The sequence below is a fragment of the Lissotriton vulgaris genome, unplaced genomic scaffold, assembly GCF_964263255.1.
Source record: "Lissotriton vulgaris unplaced genomic scaffold, aLisVul1.2 SCAFFOLD_1081, whole genome shotgun sequence".
Taxonomy (NCBI): Eukaryota; Metazoa; Chordata; class Amphibia; order Caudata; family Salamandridae; genus Lissotriton; species Lissotriton vulgaris.
In genome coordinates, this window is record NW_028244822.1 from 188,165 (window position 1) to 206,635 (window position 18,471).

An 18,471-nucleotide genomic window follows, 5' to 3' on the forward strand; every position below is an offset into this window, starting at 1 on the left:
CTCCAAGTTGTCCGCCTTGGCGCGTAGAGATTCCAGTTCCCGCTCAATGTTAGTGATGTGCTGCTTGGTTTGTTGCTGGAACTCGCAGCACTCAGTGTTTCTATTCTCCAGGTAATCCAGTCTTGTTTCATGAGCATCCACTTTGGTCTTAACAGCGTCTAGTTGCGAGGACATGGCATCTAGTTTAGAGTCAATACTTTTTAGGCTCGATCTGACCTCCATGATCAATGCCCCAAAATCAATGTCTGCAGCAGGACCCCGGATCAGGCGTAGTTTGTTTGTCCTTTTGCTTCTGCTCAAAGTTCAGCCTGGGCTGCCTCGCATCATTCTTTCCCCCATTTTGGATGTGGGGGAGCGCAACACCGCGGGGTGTACAATGCAGGTCGCGTCGCGGTGCCCTCCGTAACTCTCGGTGGAGCAGTCCCCCACTCACCAGGCAGGCGTAGGTCAGCCACGTGCTCAAGGTGTTCAGGAGGGTCAGGCGGCAGCAAGATGTCGGCTCAGCCCACTTAACAGGGCATGCAGAAGAGGGCGATTGTCCTCAGTTGCCAAGTGCATCAGTTCTGGCCGACCTCGGCGAGCGCAGGGGTACACCAGGGATATGCCCTGTCCTCAGCCTGTGGCAGGGGTCTGCTAGCACCAGGGTGTAACGGCCAGTGGTGTCCGCCTCTGCTATCCGCCGCAGCAGCGCCCAGCGCAAGTCACCGTCTAAGTTCTCCAGCGCCCGAGGCAGTAGCAGGAGGTAGCTCGTTTTGAAAGGGCTGCCGAGGCACAGAAACCCGTCGAGCAGAAATCGCGGCAGTGGAGTCCGGTAGCAAGCTCCGGGATAGCTAGTTTCCCTTACAGCACCTCGCTGTTGAGACAAAATGGCGTCCTCGCATCGGGCTCCTCTCCGATTAACACATGTGGGATCTCCGCGCTTCGCCCCTTGCTCGTTCGTCTTCCGTTGGTGCCAAAACTCACTCGCCGGTGTTGCAGCTGCCCTCGGCGCAGTGCCCGTGTGCGGCGTGGTTCTTAGGAGGTCGACGCTATCTTCACCGCCCGGACCACTCAGGCCCAACAATCCCCGGGCTGGAGTGGGAGACCGCCTCCGCACAGGTCTGCACAGCAGCAGGCGGCCGCAGGCGTCCAAGTTGGTCCAGATGTCGGGGGCCGTATCTCGCTCCCCAGGCTTCCGTTTCGTGCGAGGACTTGGTCGAGTGTGTAGCTGGGTGTCCACGGTCCAGTCACCCGCAAAGCAGGTCCCTCCGAGGTCGCGGTTCAGGATTTTATAGGATTCTTTATGTGCAGCCGGCGGAGCTCGCTCACAGAGCGGCCATCTCGCTGCCCGGTTGGCCACGCCCCCCACATATGCATTTCTTTAATTGGATTTAAGTGTTTTAAAAATGTTTGTAAACAAACATTTTATCAGATGTATTTTAAGTTATTTTTTAACAAAGAGGGGGACAAATTGGGAAGACTCCTAGCATGGTTATTGAGGAGAGAATGCCCACCCCTGCTAATCTTCAAGTTAATGTACCCAAACAGGAGCATTATAAACACACATACAGGAATTAATAGTCACATGTACGAACACCTATAGAGCCCACCAATCTCGAGTTCCTTAGGAGCATAGCTCTCACTCGCATTACGGGAGAACAGGCACAGACCTTGGAGGCTGCGATTCAGTTAGATGCAATATTGAGGCTGTGCGAACGATGGCTCAATGCAAAGCCCCAGGCCCTGATGGGCTAAGAGGTGAACAAACACAATATCGAGTTTTTAATATTAACCTACATTAATATCAATTTTTAAATATTGTAGGGACAGAATATCAACGACCAGAATATCGACGACCAGAATATCGACTTGAAGGTAAGAAATATCGATTTTGTTAACATCAAAGTTAGTAATACCAATAGCAAAAATTTGATGTTACTAATATCGATGGTTATATTAGGGTTATGTATTTTAGTATGTATTTTATATGTATGTGTATAGTACTGTTTTTTTAAAAATGTATATAACATTTTTAGAAGTTAGTAATTTGTTTTTAAAGTCAATTAAACCTTTTAGTACCGTAGTGGGTTGTGAGTTTATAGGGGAATAGGGTGGGAAGTAATTTAATTATAGTAAATTAAATAATAATTTTTATGAATTATTAATTATTTTTAATAACATTTTGCATTCTAGTTCTGTAGTGGGTTGTGGGTTTATAGGGGAATAGGGTGGGAAGTAATTTAATTGTAATTAAGTAATTATACATTTTTATATTTGGGTATTGATAATTAATGTATTGTTAATTATTTATTAATGGGTCATTATTAATTAATATTTATTGGTATTGATCATTAATTTATTGTTAATTAATTTCATACGTTTTTATTTATTGGTATTTTTAATTGATGCATTGTTAATTTATTCATAAATCATTATTTAATTACAAAAATGATTTAATTTATAAGTATGTTATTTGTAACCCCTACGCTACCCAACGCTTTCCCTACTGTGGCACTATTTGAAGTGGGAATAGTATTTTTTACCTCTATGCTATCCAACACTTTCCTTACTGTTGCACTCACTGGAGTTGGAATAGCAATTATAACCGCTAAGCTACCTAACACTTTCCTTACTGTTGCACTCTCATAAGTTGGAACAGTAATTTTTACCTCTACGCTATCCAACACTTTCCCTACAGTTGCGCTCACTGGAGTGGGAATAGTAATTTTTACCCCTACGCTATCCAACACTTTCCCTACTGTTGCACTCTCTGAATTGGGAATAGTAATTTTAACCTCTACGCTATACAACACTTTCCCTACTGTTGCACTCACTGGAGTGGGAATAGTAAATTTTATCCCTGCGCTAGCCAACACTTTTCCTACAGTTGCACTCTCTGAATTGGGAATAGTAATTTTAACCTCTACGCTTTCCAACAATTTCCCTACTGTTGCACTCTGTGTAAGTATATATATATTATTTTTTATATGTAAATGTTTAATTTATTTTAACTTTTTATTTATTAGCTATTATTTTTAAACATGTTTTAATAGTTTTAACAATGTTCATTTTTTTTACATTAAGAAAACGATATTTTTTACAACTATATTTTTGACATAAATATTTATTTTCTCTATAATTTTGTTCTTACCATGATGTAGATAGTATGGCAGTTAGCGTGGGCCCTGGTTGGGTGTAGGCAGCGCCCGCCGCTGCACATTGTTCAGTGGCCGGGGCTGGTGCCAATGCAGCACAGACTTAGTGGGCACAAGGCCGCTCAGGGGCTGTGGCAGGGTGTGCGAGCCTGAGCCCCTGCACCTGGCTGCAAGATGTACGCCCAGAGGAGCACAGGAGTGATCCCGAAGGCAGCCTTTGAAGATGACGGAGTACAAGCTGCTGGTGGCGGGAGCAGTTGGTGTTGGGAAGAGCGTTCCGACAATTCAATTCATTCTAAACCACTTTGTAGATGAATATGACCCCACGATAGAAGACTCCTACCGAAAGCAGGTGATGATAGATGGGGAAACATGTTTGTTGGACATCTTGGACACTGCGGGTCAAGAGGAGTACAGTGCGATGAGAGACCAGTACATGAGGTAAGGTGAGGGCTTCCTGTGCGTCTTTGCAATTAACAATATGAAGTCCTTTGAAGACATACACCAGTACAGAGAACAAAGCAAACGGGTGAAGAACTCTGATGACGTACCAATGGTGTTAGTGGGAAACAAATGTGACTTCCCGGCATGGACGGTGAAGACACGACAAGCGCATGACCTGGCCAGGAGTTATGGCATTCCTTACATTGAGATGTCTGCAAAAACAAGACAGGGGGTTGAAGATGCCTTTTATACATTAGTATAGGAGATCCGTAGGCACAAGCTTCGCAAGTTGAATCCTCCAGATGAGAGCGGCCAAGGGTGTCTGAACGGCAATTGTGTGATATCATGACTAAGTTGACATGGCACTGGCTCTGTGGAGAAGGGAGGCCATCTCTCCAGATGGTGCACAAGACAAACAAAGTAGATGAAGAACAAGACAAACCAGAAAACGAAACACCCAGAAGCTAACAAAATAATAATTTTGAAGAAACTCACACAGAATGGTCAGGGCCATTTCAAACCACTGGCTTTTTTGCCTTGCATGTCATGAGGTTTTGTCGTAACAAATCACCCCATTGGAGAAGGTTGCATCAACTCACGGAGAACTAATCTTTTTCTGTTGCCGTTGCCACAGCTTTTTAACTTACTATTAACATTATTGAATCATATTTAGTTGGTAATTATTTATGTATTTTTAATGGTGGACATATGCAGTTCTTTAATTGTATTTAAGTGTTTTAAAAATGTTTGTAAACAAACATTATATCAGATGTATTTTCAGATATTTTTGCACAAAGAGGGGGTCAAAATGGGAAGACTCCTAGCATGTTGAGGAGAGAATGCCCACCCCTGCTAATCTTCAAGTTAATGTACACAGACAGGAGCATTATAAACACACATACAGGAATTATTAGTCACATGTACGAACACCTATAGAGCCCACCAATATCGAGTTCCTTTGGAGCATAGCTCTCACTTGCATTACGGGAGAACAGGCACAGACCTTGGAGGCTGCAATTCAGTTAGATGCAATATTGAGGCTGTGCGAACAATGGCTCAATGCAAAGCCTCAGGCCCTGATGGGCTAAGAGGTGAACAAACACATTATTGAGTTTTTATTATTAACCTACATTAATATCAAGTTTTAAATATTGTAGGGACAGAATATCAACAACCAGAATATTGACTTGAAGGTAAGAAATATCAATTTTGTTAATATCAAAGTTAGTAATACCAATAGCAAAAATGTCATGTTACTAATATTGATGTTTATATTAGGGTTATGTATTTTAGTATATATTTTATATGTATGTGTATAGTACTGTTTTTAAAAAAATGTATATAACAATTTTAGAAGTTAGTAATTTGTTTTTAAAGTCAATTATACCTTTTAGTACTGTAGTGGGTTGTGGGTTTATAGGGGAATGGCGTGGGAAGTAATTTAATTATAGTAAATTAAATAATATTTTTTAGGAATTATTAATTATTTTTAATTACATTTTGCATTCTAGTTCTGTAGTGGGTTTTGGGTTTATAGGGGAATAGGGTGGGAAGTAATTTAATTGTAATTAAGTAATTATAAATTTTTATATTTGGGTATTGATAATTAATGTATTCTTAATTATTTATTAATTGGTCTGTATTAATTATTATGTATTGGTATTGAGCATTAATTTATTGTTAATTAATTTCATACGTTTTTATTTATTGGTATTTTTAATTGATGCATTGGTAATTTATTCATAAATCATTATTTAATTACAAAAAGGATTTAATTTATAAGTATGTTATTTTTAACCCCTACGCTAGCCAACGCTTTCTCTACTGTGGCACTCTTTGAGGTGGGAATAGTATTTTTTACCTCTACGCTATCCAATACTTTCCCTACTGTTGTACTAACTCGAGTGGGAATATTAATTTTTACCTCTACGCTATTCCACACTTTCCCTACTATTGCACTCTCTGGAGTGGAAATAGTAATTTTTAACCCTACGCTATCCAACACTTTCCCTACTGTAGAACTCTTTGGAGTGGGAATAGTAATTTTTACCCCTACTCTATCCAACACTTTCCCTACTGTTGCACTCTTTGCAGTGGAAATAGTCATTTTTACCCCTACGCTATCCAACACTTCCCCTACTGTTGCACTCTTTGGAGTGGGAATAGTAATTTTTACCCCTACGCGATCCAAGACTTTCCCTACTATTGCACTCACTGGAGTGGGAATAGTAATTTTTACCTCTATGCTATCCAACACTTTCCTTACTGTTGCACTCACTGGAGTTGCAATAGTAATTTTTACCCCTACGCTATCCAACATTTTCCCTACTGCTGCACTCTCTGGATTTGGAATAGTAATTTCAACCTCTACGCTATCCAACACTTTCCCTACTGTTACACTCACCGGAGTGGGAATAGTAATTTTTACCCCTACTTTATCCAACACTTTCCCTATTGTTACACTCTCTGGAGTTGGAATAGCAATTATAACTGCTACGCTACCTAACACTTTCCTTACTGTTGCACTCTCTTAAGTTGGAATAGTAATTTTTTACCTCTACGCTATCCAACACTTTCCCTACTGTTGCACTCACTGGAGTGGAAATAGTAATTTTTACCCCTACGCTATCCAACACTTTCCCTACTGTTGCACTCTCTGAAGTGGGAATAGTTATTTTAACCTCTACGCTATCCAACACTTTCCCTACTGTTGCACTCACTGTAGTGGGAATAGTAATTGTTATCCCTGCGCTAGCCAACACTTTTCCTACTGTTGCTCTTTCTGAATTGGGAATAGTAATTTTAACCTCTACGCTATCCAACAATTTCCCTACTGTTGCACTCTGTGTAAGTGAATATATATTATTTTTTATATGTAAATGTTTAATGTATTTTAACTTTTTATTTATTAGCTATTATTTTTAAACATGTTTTAATATTTTTAACGATGTTCATTTTTTTACATTAAAAAACGATATTTTTTACAACTATATTTTTGACATCAATATTTTTTATCTATATAATTTTGTACAAACCATGATTTAGATAGTATGGCGGTTAGCGTGGGCCCTGGTTGGGTGTATGCAGCTCCCGCCGCTGCACATTGTTCAGTGGCCGTGGCTGGTGCCAATGCGGCACAGACTTAGTGGGCACAAGGCCGCTCAGGGGCTGCGGTAGGGCGTGCGAGCCTGAGCCCTTGCACCTGGCTGCGAGATATACACCCAGAGGAGCACAGGAGTGATCCCGAAGGCAGCCTTTAAAGATGACGGAGTACAAGCTGCTGGTGGTGGGAGCAGTTGGTGTTGGGAAGAGCGTTCCGACAATTCAACTCATTCTAAACCACTTTTGTAAGAAATGGTGTTACCAAATCTCCAGGGGGGGTAGCATGGAGCAGAGCGGGCAGGCCAAACTTCGAAGGACAAGTGTAAAGCACTCACGCAGTACCCACAGACGACCCCCCAGGCACACCACAAAAGAAACACAACACCGCTTCTGGTTGGAAAAAAGACGTAGTTTAGTAGTATCTCCAACCTGCAAGGCAAAAATGCAAAACAGTGGTAATCACAACAGGGCGCCAACTAGCGCCAGAGCCAAGTATATCAGGGGGGGTTATTTACAGGGGGACAATGGGAAAAATGGTCCAGCCCGTGAGTCCGTGCCTGAAATAAAAAGAATGCGTGGTCATAAGCACGAGCCCTTAGTAGACTACGTGAGGGAAAGAAAGAATAATTAATGATGCCCAAGGGCGATCTCGCAGGGCAAACTCAGGCCTTCATCCTTGGTAGTAGGCTGCAATTGCAAAACACAACATGACGCATAAACATACATCATGCATTACAACGTCAGCACGACCCCTGTAAGGGAAAAACATCATGGCATCACAGCATATGATAACCGGCAGGTATAACCATAGGGCCCTTAGGCCTCCGTCACCAGAGCAACAGGTTATGCAGAACACCAGTGAGGTAGCCTTAGGGAAAAGAACTGGAGAGCGTAACTCCTTAGCCCCAAACCTGCAGCAAATACATCAGACAGTAAATTGGCGTCACCATAAGCATAAACCATCAGGGTGTATACAACAGCCAACCCTCCGCATGAAGTTAAACATTAGGCATACATATTATGGTGTGACGTTAGGCATTAAACCATGAGCATGCGCATGAGGGCATCAACATAAGGTATAGGCCTCAATCATAAGGCAGGGTCTGCGGCACATCTCAGTGGCATCAGCAGTTTTATCCCCGGATGGAACACCTAAAATGCACCAGGCCTAAATCACATTGAACCTGGGGACAGATACCTTAGTATAAATGCATTTAACATGGGCCTGACTCTAGGCCTAAGAACCTCAACATAGGACAATCCCTCCTCGGGGCATAGACATGCAGATTGGTAACCGGGAACCAATGGGCATCGATGTCAGTTCGCTTTTCAGGCGGCTGCCCAGTCCAGGGCCTATCTACCACCTATACAGGCATAAAAGGGGGCCCCTAAAACATGGTGTCCTAGCTGGAGGTCTCCAAGATTGCCAGCCATAGGGGGGCGGGCACCGACCCTGTGCCCCGACTCTAGGCCCCAACCCACAGACACTGTGGGCCTAATTTAGATCTGGGCCCACTTCGGGGGGGGGGGGGGGGGGACTTTCGGTCACTTCTGGACCCAGTTGCAGGCTCTCCTCAGGCTAATCTGGGCCAACGGCACTCGCTCCAGTCTCGAGGGCGCGGCGGGCATCGACTAACTGCCCCGACATGCCCCCAACCCACTATGCGGCCGAGTCCCCACTCACCGGGGTTATTGGGATGTCTCCTCGATCACCGGCACTCTTCCTGCTTCACCCGGGCCCCTCCTCTCTCACGGGGACCCGGGGCTTCTAGAATGGCTTCTCTGGACTCGCGGGGCTCTCCTTAGCATTGGAGGGCCCGCCCTCTGCAGCACTTGTCCGGTCCTCTCGACGTCAGGGCTCCCTCTGCGCACGGGGGTCCGGCAACGGCGGAGCATGCGGGGGCTCTCTCAAAGCATGAGAGCCCCATGGCAGCTCCTTTGATAGGGGCAGGTCACACGGGGCCTGCAAGGCCTCACTCGGGCGCCGGCAGCACAATCGTGGCTCCCTCTTCACCACGGCATCCTGCTTCACCCGGGCCCCTCCTCTCTCACGGGGACCCGGGGCTTGGGGTCGGCGTCTTTTCCGCTTCCTCTGCGGTGGGGCGGGGCTTCCGGGGGACGCTCCGGCCAGGACCAATCCCAGCGTGACTCCCCTTACGTCACGGGGAAGCCCGCGCTGGACTCCGGCTCCACCCAGGCCGCAGCGGTGATCCTGGGCAACTTTGCGACGCGGGGTAGGCACCCGCTGATTAATTATTCATGCCCCAGTGCGGCCTCGCCTCCTCCTCGATCCTGGGCTGCGGCGGTGATTCCTGGCAGTTCCTGAGGCGGCGCACACGTGGCTCTCCCTGGCAGCAAGCTCCTCACCTCTTTTGGGGTCGTGGGGGATAGCGCTTGAAAGGGGTAGCGCTTCCAACAACACGGCGCTCTGTAGGCACAACAAATCTTCCTGGCCCCACAGTAACACAGGTGAGTCCGGGACATGCAGTGCTTGTAGAGGTGATTATAGCGCTTAGGGCTTCACAGCGCTTGAGCCAGCAGCAGTTCCCAGTGGCACAGTTCCCTCAGGCCACACAGGCCCAGCGCTTCCACAAGTACCAGTTCCTCGGGGGCACAATCCTCCCCATACAGCGCTTCGCAGGCAGCTCTTCACAGCCCAGCGCTTCCAAAGGGCCAAAGCTTCACAAGGGGGGCGGACAGTCACACAATAGGCCCCAGGGGCACACTCCTCACCTCCTGGGGGGGAGGGGATCCAATCGGTTCCTTCCCTTCTCGGCGCTCCTTCAGCGCGGCGCTGGCGTTGTTTAAGGTCCCAACAGCGTCAGGGACCTAGAGGGGGGGACCCTACTTCATTAGGGGCCCCGGGGACAGTAGAGGGGGGGTTGGATGAATGCAGGGCCCAGCTCACAGGCCCAAGTGGCGGTAACACCTCGCAGCAGGTCCCCTCACGTTCCTGTCCCAGCTCTGTCTGCCTCTCTGGTGGCACATCCCCCTTACTTGTACCCTCCTCCCAGTCAGTGCCAGAACCCTCTAGAATGTTAGGGGCAAACTGGTCTAAACTGGCTCAAGGGGAGGGGTTGAGCACCCTGGGTGCCAGGATTCCCTCCAAAAGCTTGGGGTGGCTGGGTAATAATATCTAGAATGCTGACCTACGGCAGTCAGGTGGCAAAACCCATGGCCATGGCATCCATTTTAAATACAGAACTTTTCAGTCAGGTGCATTTCTAAAACTGGGGGATATTTCCTGCACACCATTTCCTAGACAAGGGGGGCCAAAAAGCGAAATATTCTGGGGGAAATGGCTAAGTCCAACAACTTGTAGATGAATATGACCCCACGATAGAGGACTCCTACCGAAAGCAGGTGATGATAGATGGAGAAACATGTTTGTTGGACATCTTGGACACTGCGGGTCAAGAGGAGTACAGTGCGATGAGAGACCAGTACATGAGGACAGGTGAGGGCTTCCTGTGCGTCTTTGCCATTAACAATACGAAGTCCTTTGAAAACATTCACCAGTACAGAGAACAAATCAAACGGGTGAAGAACTCTGATGACGTACCAATGGTGTTAGTGGGAAAAAAATGTGACCTCCCGGCAAGGACTGTGGAGACACGACAAACGCATGACCTGGCCAGGAGTTATGGCATTCCTTACATTGAGACGTCTGAAAAAACAAGACAGGGGGTTGAAGATGCCTTTTATACATTAGTATGGGAGATCCGTAGGCACAAGCTTCGCAAGTTGAATCCTCCAGATGAGAGCGGCCAAGGGTGTCTGAACTGCAAGTGTGTGATATCATGACTAAGTTGACATGGCACTGGCTCTGTGGAGAAGGGAGGCCATCTATCCAGATGGTGCACAAAGACAAACAAAGTAGATGAAGAACAAGACAAACCAAAAAATGAAACACCCAGAAGCTAACAAAATAATAATTTTAAAGAAACGCACACAGAATGGTCAGCGACATTTCAAACCACTGGCTTTTTTGCCTTGCATGTCATGAGGTTTTGTCGTAACAAATCACCCCATTGGAGAAGGTTGCATCAACTAACGGAGAATTCATCTTTTTGTGTTGCCGATGCCACAGCTTTTTAACTTACTATTAATATTATTGAATCATATTTAGTTGGTAATTCTTTATGTATTTTTATTGGTGGACATATGCATTTCTTTTTTTTTTGGTGTAAGACGTTTATTGTATAGTATACAAGTTACACAGCGTCGCACCAACAACCCGGAGGCAGGCCGCTATATAGGTAAATGCCACAATGAAAACAGTCTGGCGTACCGTGTGATGTGCCATGAAAGGATAGCATATATTACAGTGTGAAGCAGTGAGTAAGTATGTGTAACAGTAGCCGAGTAAATTGTCTCACATTTTATAGGGGACAGTAGACATGTAGAGCATCCTCAAATGATCAGTGTTGATTCGTCAACAATGCACGTATAACAGCATGTAATACAATTAAACAATAGTGCGGATAAGACATGTCTACAGGCACCTTTTTCTCCCCCCCCCAACAACAACCTTAAAAAGAAAAAACTAACTCAGGTGCAAAGATAAGGTATCAAACACACATAGTATTATTGGTATGCAGGGTCGTACGCATTCGGGTAAGGCGTCATTGCAATTGTATTCAGCGTCATCAGGAGTCACAGCGGGAAGGCAGTCGACTGCTACATGGGGGAGGGGGGGGGAGCAGACTCACACATGGGATCGCCCGGCCAGGGAAGGGGACCGCAGTTCGAAGAAGGATAGCCGCACATATTCTCAAACAGGGCATCTGTAATTCCGCCTTACAGCCATGGAGTGCCAACTCACTCAGATACCACCTCGGCATGAGGTCCCACGTGCAATCTCTAGAACGTCACCCCATATCATCAGAAATTTCCACAGCGGGCAAATGCCCAGAGGCGGTGGAATCCTCTCGCTCCCTTGACCACTGCATAAATGGCTCCCATATGTCTTTAGGTCGGGAAGCGGTTGGCATCGATTCCCAGTAGTGTGTAAGCTGCGTGTTTCCATATGTTACATCTCGCACCCATGCGGTGAATGTAGGCAAAGTTCTGCAACCCCAATTTATTGCTATTTGTCTCTTGGCGTAGAGGAGCAGCAACGCATGTAGCTTCCTGTCTACGGGCTCCGTGTCCTGAACATATCCCAGTAGGCCTAGTAGTGGGGTTGGTGCGTCAGTTCTGTGCAGGATTTGGTTAACTGCAGTGAAAATGTCTGACCAGTACTCCTCGAGCTTAGGACAGCTCCATGCCACATGTAGGAAGGATGCATCAGCTCCACCACACTTCCAGCACTTGGCATCGTCTCGAATGCCCATGCGGTGTAACAATACCGGTGTGCGGTAGTATCGGTGCAAGAACTTGAAATGCACTAATCGTAATCTGTAATTTGGTGATAGAGCTGTGAGTTGTTTACAGCAGTATTCCCATATGTCCTCTGTTAGGGGCGTCTCCAGGTCAGCACTCCAAGCTTGCATAGCCGAGGGCACAGTTATCGGGGATTGCTCTTGCATGCAGTTGTACTGCCGAGACACTAGCTTTTTTGGAGAGGGCCTCGAAAGCAAGTTCTGAAGGGAAGTGAGTTGCGGCGGTTCCTCGGGGAACTGGGGCCAGAGCGCCCGACAAGATTCCCTGAGGGAGTGATACATAAGCAAGTCGGAAAATGATTCGGATTGACCTTCTGCGCAAGCGCCCAAATCCCTGAAGGTCCCGTTGGGGTATAGGCCCGCAAAAGTGTTCACGTTTTGCCCTCGGAGTGTGAGGACTTCGCCCCTAGCACACAAGCAGGGCAGCATTGGGTTACCGCGCAGTGGGATTGCCGGCGCGTAGAGCAGGGGGAGCTTCGCCCTATTGCGCAACTCGCACCAAGACCAGCGGATCATTTCAACTGTGTCCACATCTCTCGAAGGGCGTGAAACTTTACCATACAGTGCTACGCGTAGTGGCGACGGGGCCACAGCTGCCAGCTCCACCGCCACATGCGGCTGGTAGGGGGTGGGAAAAACCCAGAAATGCAAAAATTGCGCCTGCGCACACAACGAGTACAATTTCAGGTCGGGTGCTCCCAGGCCTCCTTGGCACAGTGGAAGCGTGAGTAATGCCCAAGATGTTCTCACCTGGCCACCAGCCCACACAAGATTTAGCAGCAGTGATCTGACACGCGCATGGAAGTGCGCTGTCAAGGGCAATGGTTTATATCTAACAACAGTGGTCCCATGCAAGGTTAGGAATGAAAAATATAATAATATAGACACAGTGGAACTATATTGGTTTAAAGTGATTTGTCCAGCCGGACAGTGATCACAGAAATCTTTACTATATATAATGAACAACGAAAATTCTCTTACATTCAACAAAGAGTGAGACACAAGCCTGTGCCTTCACGCTTACAGATTGGCAAAGTGAAAGGAAAGGGAGAGAAAGATATTTAGGCAGAAAGTGAGCGATTTCTGTTAATTATAGCAATGACAGAAATTTATAAACACTATTAATAGCATATCTCAATAAATATACATATTCATATATGGTGTGACAAGAGGTCGACGACGTTTCGATTCCATAACCAAAATACAAGGAATCATCATCAGGACACAAAATATTATGCCTAAAACCTGTTCTACACAATAGCCTGTGTGGCGCAAGGGGGAATGCCCTGACGTCTTGGTGCAGGAATGGCGCCAGTCATATGTTGGGTCTGGGCCGGGTCCTATGGTGGAGGCTTACGGGAGAATTAGTGGAGCTGTGGTTCTTTAGGTCGCCTTATTTGGCGTCTGAACCAATACCTAACACCCCATTGTGGGCAACTTCATAAATCACCGGGGATCTCCATTTTTAATCCTCCGACCCACCGAGAGGCGAGGCGCATCCGTTCCCAGAAGGCGACCTAAAGAACCACAGCTCCACTAATTCTCCCGTAAGCCTCCACCATAGGACCCGGCCCAGACCCAACATATGACTGGCACCATTCCTGCACCAAGACGTCAGGGCATTCCCCCTTGCGCCACACAGGCTATTGTGTAGAACAGGTTTTAGGCATAATATTTTGTGTCCTGATGATGATTCCTTGTATTTTGGTTATGGAATCGAAACGTCGTCGACCTCTTGTCACACCATATATGAATATGTATATTTATTGAGATATGCTATTAATGGTGTTTATGAATTTCTGTCATTGCTATAATTAACAGAAATCGCTCACTTTCTGCCTAAATATCTTTCTCTCCCTTTCCTTTCACTTTGCCAATCTGTAAGCGTGAAGGCACAGGCTTGTGTCTCACTCTTTGTTGAATGTAAGAGAATTTTCGTTGTTCATTATATATAGTAAAGATTTTCGTGATCACTGTCCGGCTGGACAAATCACTTTAAACCAATATAGTTCCACTGTGTCTATATTATTATATTTTTCATTCCTAACCTTGCATGGGACCACTGTTGTTAGATATAAAGCATGTTACCCGAGGTCCTTTGCTGACTTACTGGGTGCCCTTGTTGTTTGTCAGCTATGTCAAGGGCAATGGAACATTTACAAACAAATATACAAATTTGGGGAGAACCACCATCTTAGCCAGTGCTATCCTTGCAACCAGAGACAGAGGAAGCTTGTTCCAGAGTTCCACCTTCCCCTCCAGCCAGTCAACTGCCCTGCCAAAATTTAGGGTCCACAGCTCTTGTATATCACGGCTGATCCATATTCCCAGGTACTTGACAGCGTCAGTTTCCCAACGCAGCGGATAGTCCGAAGGTGACTCTTTGGTGGCGTCAGTTAAGGGGAATGCAACAGATTTGGACCAGTTAATAGATACACCAGCCAAGCCCTCGAAACGCACAAATTCGCAAAGTATTGGGTTTAGGTTCTCAGCGGGAATAATGACGTACAGCGTGACGTCATCTGCATACAGGGAGATCAGCAGGCTACGGGAACCGAAGCCTATCCCTCTTGCCGTGTGATGTTGGCGAACCCTGGCCGCTAGAGGCTCCATAGCGATGGCAAAGAGTAGTGGGGACAAGGGGCAGCCCTGTCTGGTCCCTCTAGATACAGCAAAGGGTTTAGATATGAGCCCGTTCACACTCACTCGAGCCCTGGGCGTATCGTATAGTAGTCTAATAAGAGTTATGAAGTTGCGGCTAAACCCCATCCTGCCTAGAATTCTGAACAGGTACGGCCATTCTAGGGAATCGAACGCTTTAGTGGCGTCTAGGAACACCACTGCTGCTTGAATGGAGGGATGTAGATAATGCAGAATAGAAAAGATCGTTCTGAGGTTGTGCGAGGTGGCCCGGCCAGGAATAAATCCTGATTGGTCAGGGAGTGCGACAATCGGCAATAAAGGCTGTAGTTTGTCTGCAATGATCTTAGCATAATTTCTGACGTCCACATTGATGAGGGAAAGGGGACGATATGAGTCAAGGATCTGGCAGTCTTTGTCTGGTTTTAACAGGGTTATAATTAAGGCTTCGCGCATCGAATCTGGGAGGGAGTTCAGTTCCAGGGCCTCAGCAAACACAGAGTGTAGTTTCGGGGCCAACTCCTTGGCATACGCCTTATAAAAGGCTGTCGTCAGACCGTCTGGACCTCGGGCTTTGTTCGCGGGCATGCTTTTGATCACTTGAGTTATGTCCTGGACGGTCACGGGGACATCCATATACTGGCGGTGGAGGTCGTTGAACCAGACAATAGCAATGGAATCTAAGAAGCTGTCTAGGGAAGCTGGGGTCGTGGGTTGTCTAGTTGTGTATAGGGATGCGTAAAACTCGGTGAATGCATCAAGCACAGCTTCCTGGCCTACAACGAGGGATCCCTCTCTGTTATGAATAGCGTGTATGTAGTGAGTTTGCGCACGAGGGGCTATCAACCGAGCTAGAGTTCTACTCGGTCTGTCCCCTTCCCCATACCTGCGGGCCTCTGCCTGTTTTCCCAGGAACTTCACCTCCCTCTGCGCTTCCTCATTCAATGCAAGTAGTTTGGACTTCATTTGACCAGCAAGTTCCAATGTTGGGTTACGACAGAAGGCCAGGTCTAGTTCTTTCAGTTCTCGCTCCAGCTGGGCTAGTGTTTGACGAATAGCTCGCAGTACCCCTGCTTGTCTCGCGATACATTGGCCCCGAATCACCGCTTTAAAAGCGTCCCACACAATAGCTTCTGAAGAAGCTGAACCCTCGTTTTCCTCAAAATATTTTACAATATCTGCCCTAATTTCTTCAGTAAAAGCTGAGTCTGTGAGGGCATGAGGGGGCAGGCGCCATGAAAACGCCTTATTAGTGGCTTTGGGTACACGCAGTTCCAGCATGCAGGGGGCGTGGTCCGAGAGTGATCTAGCCTGAATGTCCACCTCCACTACCCAGGTCGCTACAACAGGAGACACCAGCCAGAAGTCCAGGCGGGACCAGGCAGCATGATGGCATGTCATACATGTCCCTATCCTTTCTCCGGGGTGTCTAGATCTCCACACATCAGACAGCAAACCCTCATCCATCACATCTAGAATCGCCTGCCGCGCTTTAGCATGCGTGGGCCTCCCTACGCCTCTACGGTCTAGGTCATCATCCAGTACCACATTGAAGTCTCCCCCTAAAACAATTTGTGGGCAATCCAGCAGCATTATTTGTGCCCAAACATTCCGAAAGAAGTCCGGATCATCCACATTCGGGCCATAGATGGCCGCCAGTACCAGTGGCCTCCCCTGCAATGAGCCGTGTACTATAATATATCTCCCTTCCTTATCTAGCACACAGGTGTGCTCCTCCAATCCAACCCTCTGCAGACGAGTATAGCCACACCTCTGGCGTAGTTAGAATAAATGGCAGAGTATATATGTGACCACCTAGAGTGTTTCAATCTGGGCGAGGGGGTTGTGTTGATGTGCGTCTTTTGTAAAAAGCATATGTCTACATTGTGTCTAGCAAGCATACCATGCATCAATCTAGCTTTTTTGTAGTCCCCTAAGCCCCGAATGTTCCAGGTCCACAATTTAACCCCCCCCCATTTTGGAAATCTTGCTGAGTCATCAAGGCTCCTCCCGCGCCCTCCCCCGCAGTCCACACCAGCCCCACCCAAAGTACGCACATCGATACCCCATGCATTGGATAAGACATATGACATCCTGTAGTGCACCATTCCATAACCACGAATAAATCGCCCAACAACCCTTTCCACCCCCCTCCCTCACCAACCCCCCAATCAGGTTGTGATAGATCCCCGCCAGAGCTCTGAGTAGTGCTCAGGCTAATTAGAAACAGTAACAGTGGGAGATACCCCATGGGGGCGTGGTGCTCCCAGCTTACACCCCTGATTGCTCAGGGTGGTTGCACATGGAAGGAAAGTTCCGCAGTCCGAAGGGTGCCCCGCCCCACGGAGCGACCAGATATAGTCCAGCAGGTAGAGAGAGTATCACGAACAAGGAGCATAACGTACAATAGGGTACCCATCCAAATGTGCACAAGTAGCCCAAGTCATAATAAACATGTCACCTTTAAGGGCAGCGGCAGACAGACCGCGTAGTCCAAACGAGACGGGCCCGAACAGGGGAAATCTCGCCTCAGGCTGTCGCAGGCCACTCAATCATTGTCACTCAGTTGCCCAGTGTCTTCTTCTAGTCTCGGCGATTTGCGTCTTGCTCCAGCGCCACAAATGTGTTTAGCAAATTTCATTGCAGACTGTGCGTCCGTGAAAAAGTGTGCGGTGTGCTCATGCAGCACCTTTAGTTTTGCCGGATACAGTAAGGAGTACTGGACCCCGGCTAGTATCAGTAGTTTCTTGGCCGGCATAAATTCCTTCCTGGCCGCTTGAACAAGGGGAGTAAAGTCAGGGTAGAAGGAGATGTGATTGCCTTTGTGGGTGATCTTACCGTTCTCCCTGGCAAGTCGCAGGATGTGGTCCCTGTCCTGGAAATTCAACAGTTTGGCAAGTATAGGGCGAGGAGTAGCGCCAGGTGGTGGTTTCTTACCAAGTGCTCTGTGTGCCCTTTCGACCGTGAAGACTTGGGAAAGGTCCGGATCAAAAAGTTTGTGCAGGAGATCCGTCACAAACACCTCCATTTTTCCAGTATTGTCCGTTTCCGGAATACCTGTAATGCGAATGTTCGATCTCCAGGAACGCGCCTCCAAGTTGTCCGCCTTGGCGCGTAGAGATTCCAGTTCCCGCTCAATGTTAGTGATGTGCTGCTTGGTTTGTTGCTGGAACTCGCAGCACTCAGTGTTTCTATTCTCCAGGTAATCCAGTCTTGTTTCATGAGCATCCACTTTGGTCTTAACAGCGTCTAGTTGCGAGGACATGGCATCTAGTTTAGAGTCAATACTTTTTAGGCTCGATCTGACCTCCATGATCAATGCCCCAAAATCAATGTCTGCAGCAGGACCCTGCGAGGGTGGCGCCTCAGTCTCCGGATCAGGCGTAGTTTGTTTGTCCTTTTGCTTCTGCTCAAAGTTCAGCCTGGGCTGCCTCGCATCATTCTTTCCCCCATTTTGGATGTGGGGGAGCGCAACACCGCGGGGTGTACAATGCAGGTCGCGTCGCGGTGCCCTCCGTAACTCTCGGTGGAGCAGTCCCCCACTCACCAGGCAGGCGTAGGTCAGCCACGTGCTCAAGGTGTTCAGGAGGGTCAGGCGGCAGCAAGATGTCGGCTCAGCCCACTTAACAGGGCATGCAGAAGAGGGCGATTGTCCTCAGTTGCCAAGTGCATCAGTTCTGGCCGACCTCGGCGAGCGCAGGGGTACACCAGGGATATGCCCTGTCCTCAGCCTGTGGCAGGGGTCTGCTAGCGCCAGGGTGTAACGG

At 47.4% G+C, this 18,471-nt stretch overlaps 1 protein-coding gene and 1 pseudogene across 1 annotated transcript; both read left to right on the forward strand.

The window, feature by feature from the left end:
- The first annotated feature begins 3,357 nt into the window (after window positions 1-3,357).
- Window positions 3,358-3,927, forward strand: LOC147666713 (GTPase HRas pseudogene; annotated as a pseudogene).
- Window positions 3,928-6,840: 2,913 nt separating this feature from the next.
- Window positions 6,841-10,484, forward strand: LOC147666714 (GTPase HRas-like). Its single transcript, XM_086948938.1, has 2 exons — window positions 6,841-6,925; window positions 9,988-10,484. Exons 1-2 carry the CDS (start codon window positions 6,841-6,843, stop codon window positions 10,482-10,484), a joined length of 582 nt encoding a protein of 193 aa, XP_086805064.1.
- The last annotated feature ends 7,987 nt before the right edge of the window (window positions 10,485-18,471 follow it).

What these genes read in the sequence shown, in the direction of transcription:
- LOC147666714 (XM_086948938.1), top strand. Translation starts at nt 6,841, where the DNA reads ATGACGGAGTACAAGCTGCTGGTGGTGGGAGCAGTTGGTGTTGGGAAG. An exon ending in ACTCATTCTAAACCACTTTT is followed by an intron (nt 6,926 to 9,987) that starts GTAAGAAATGGT and finishes GAAATGGCTAAG; the next exon opens with TCCAACAACTTGTAGATGAA.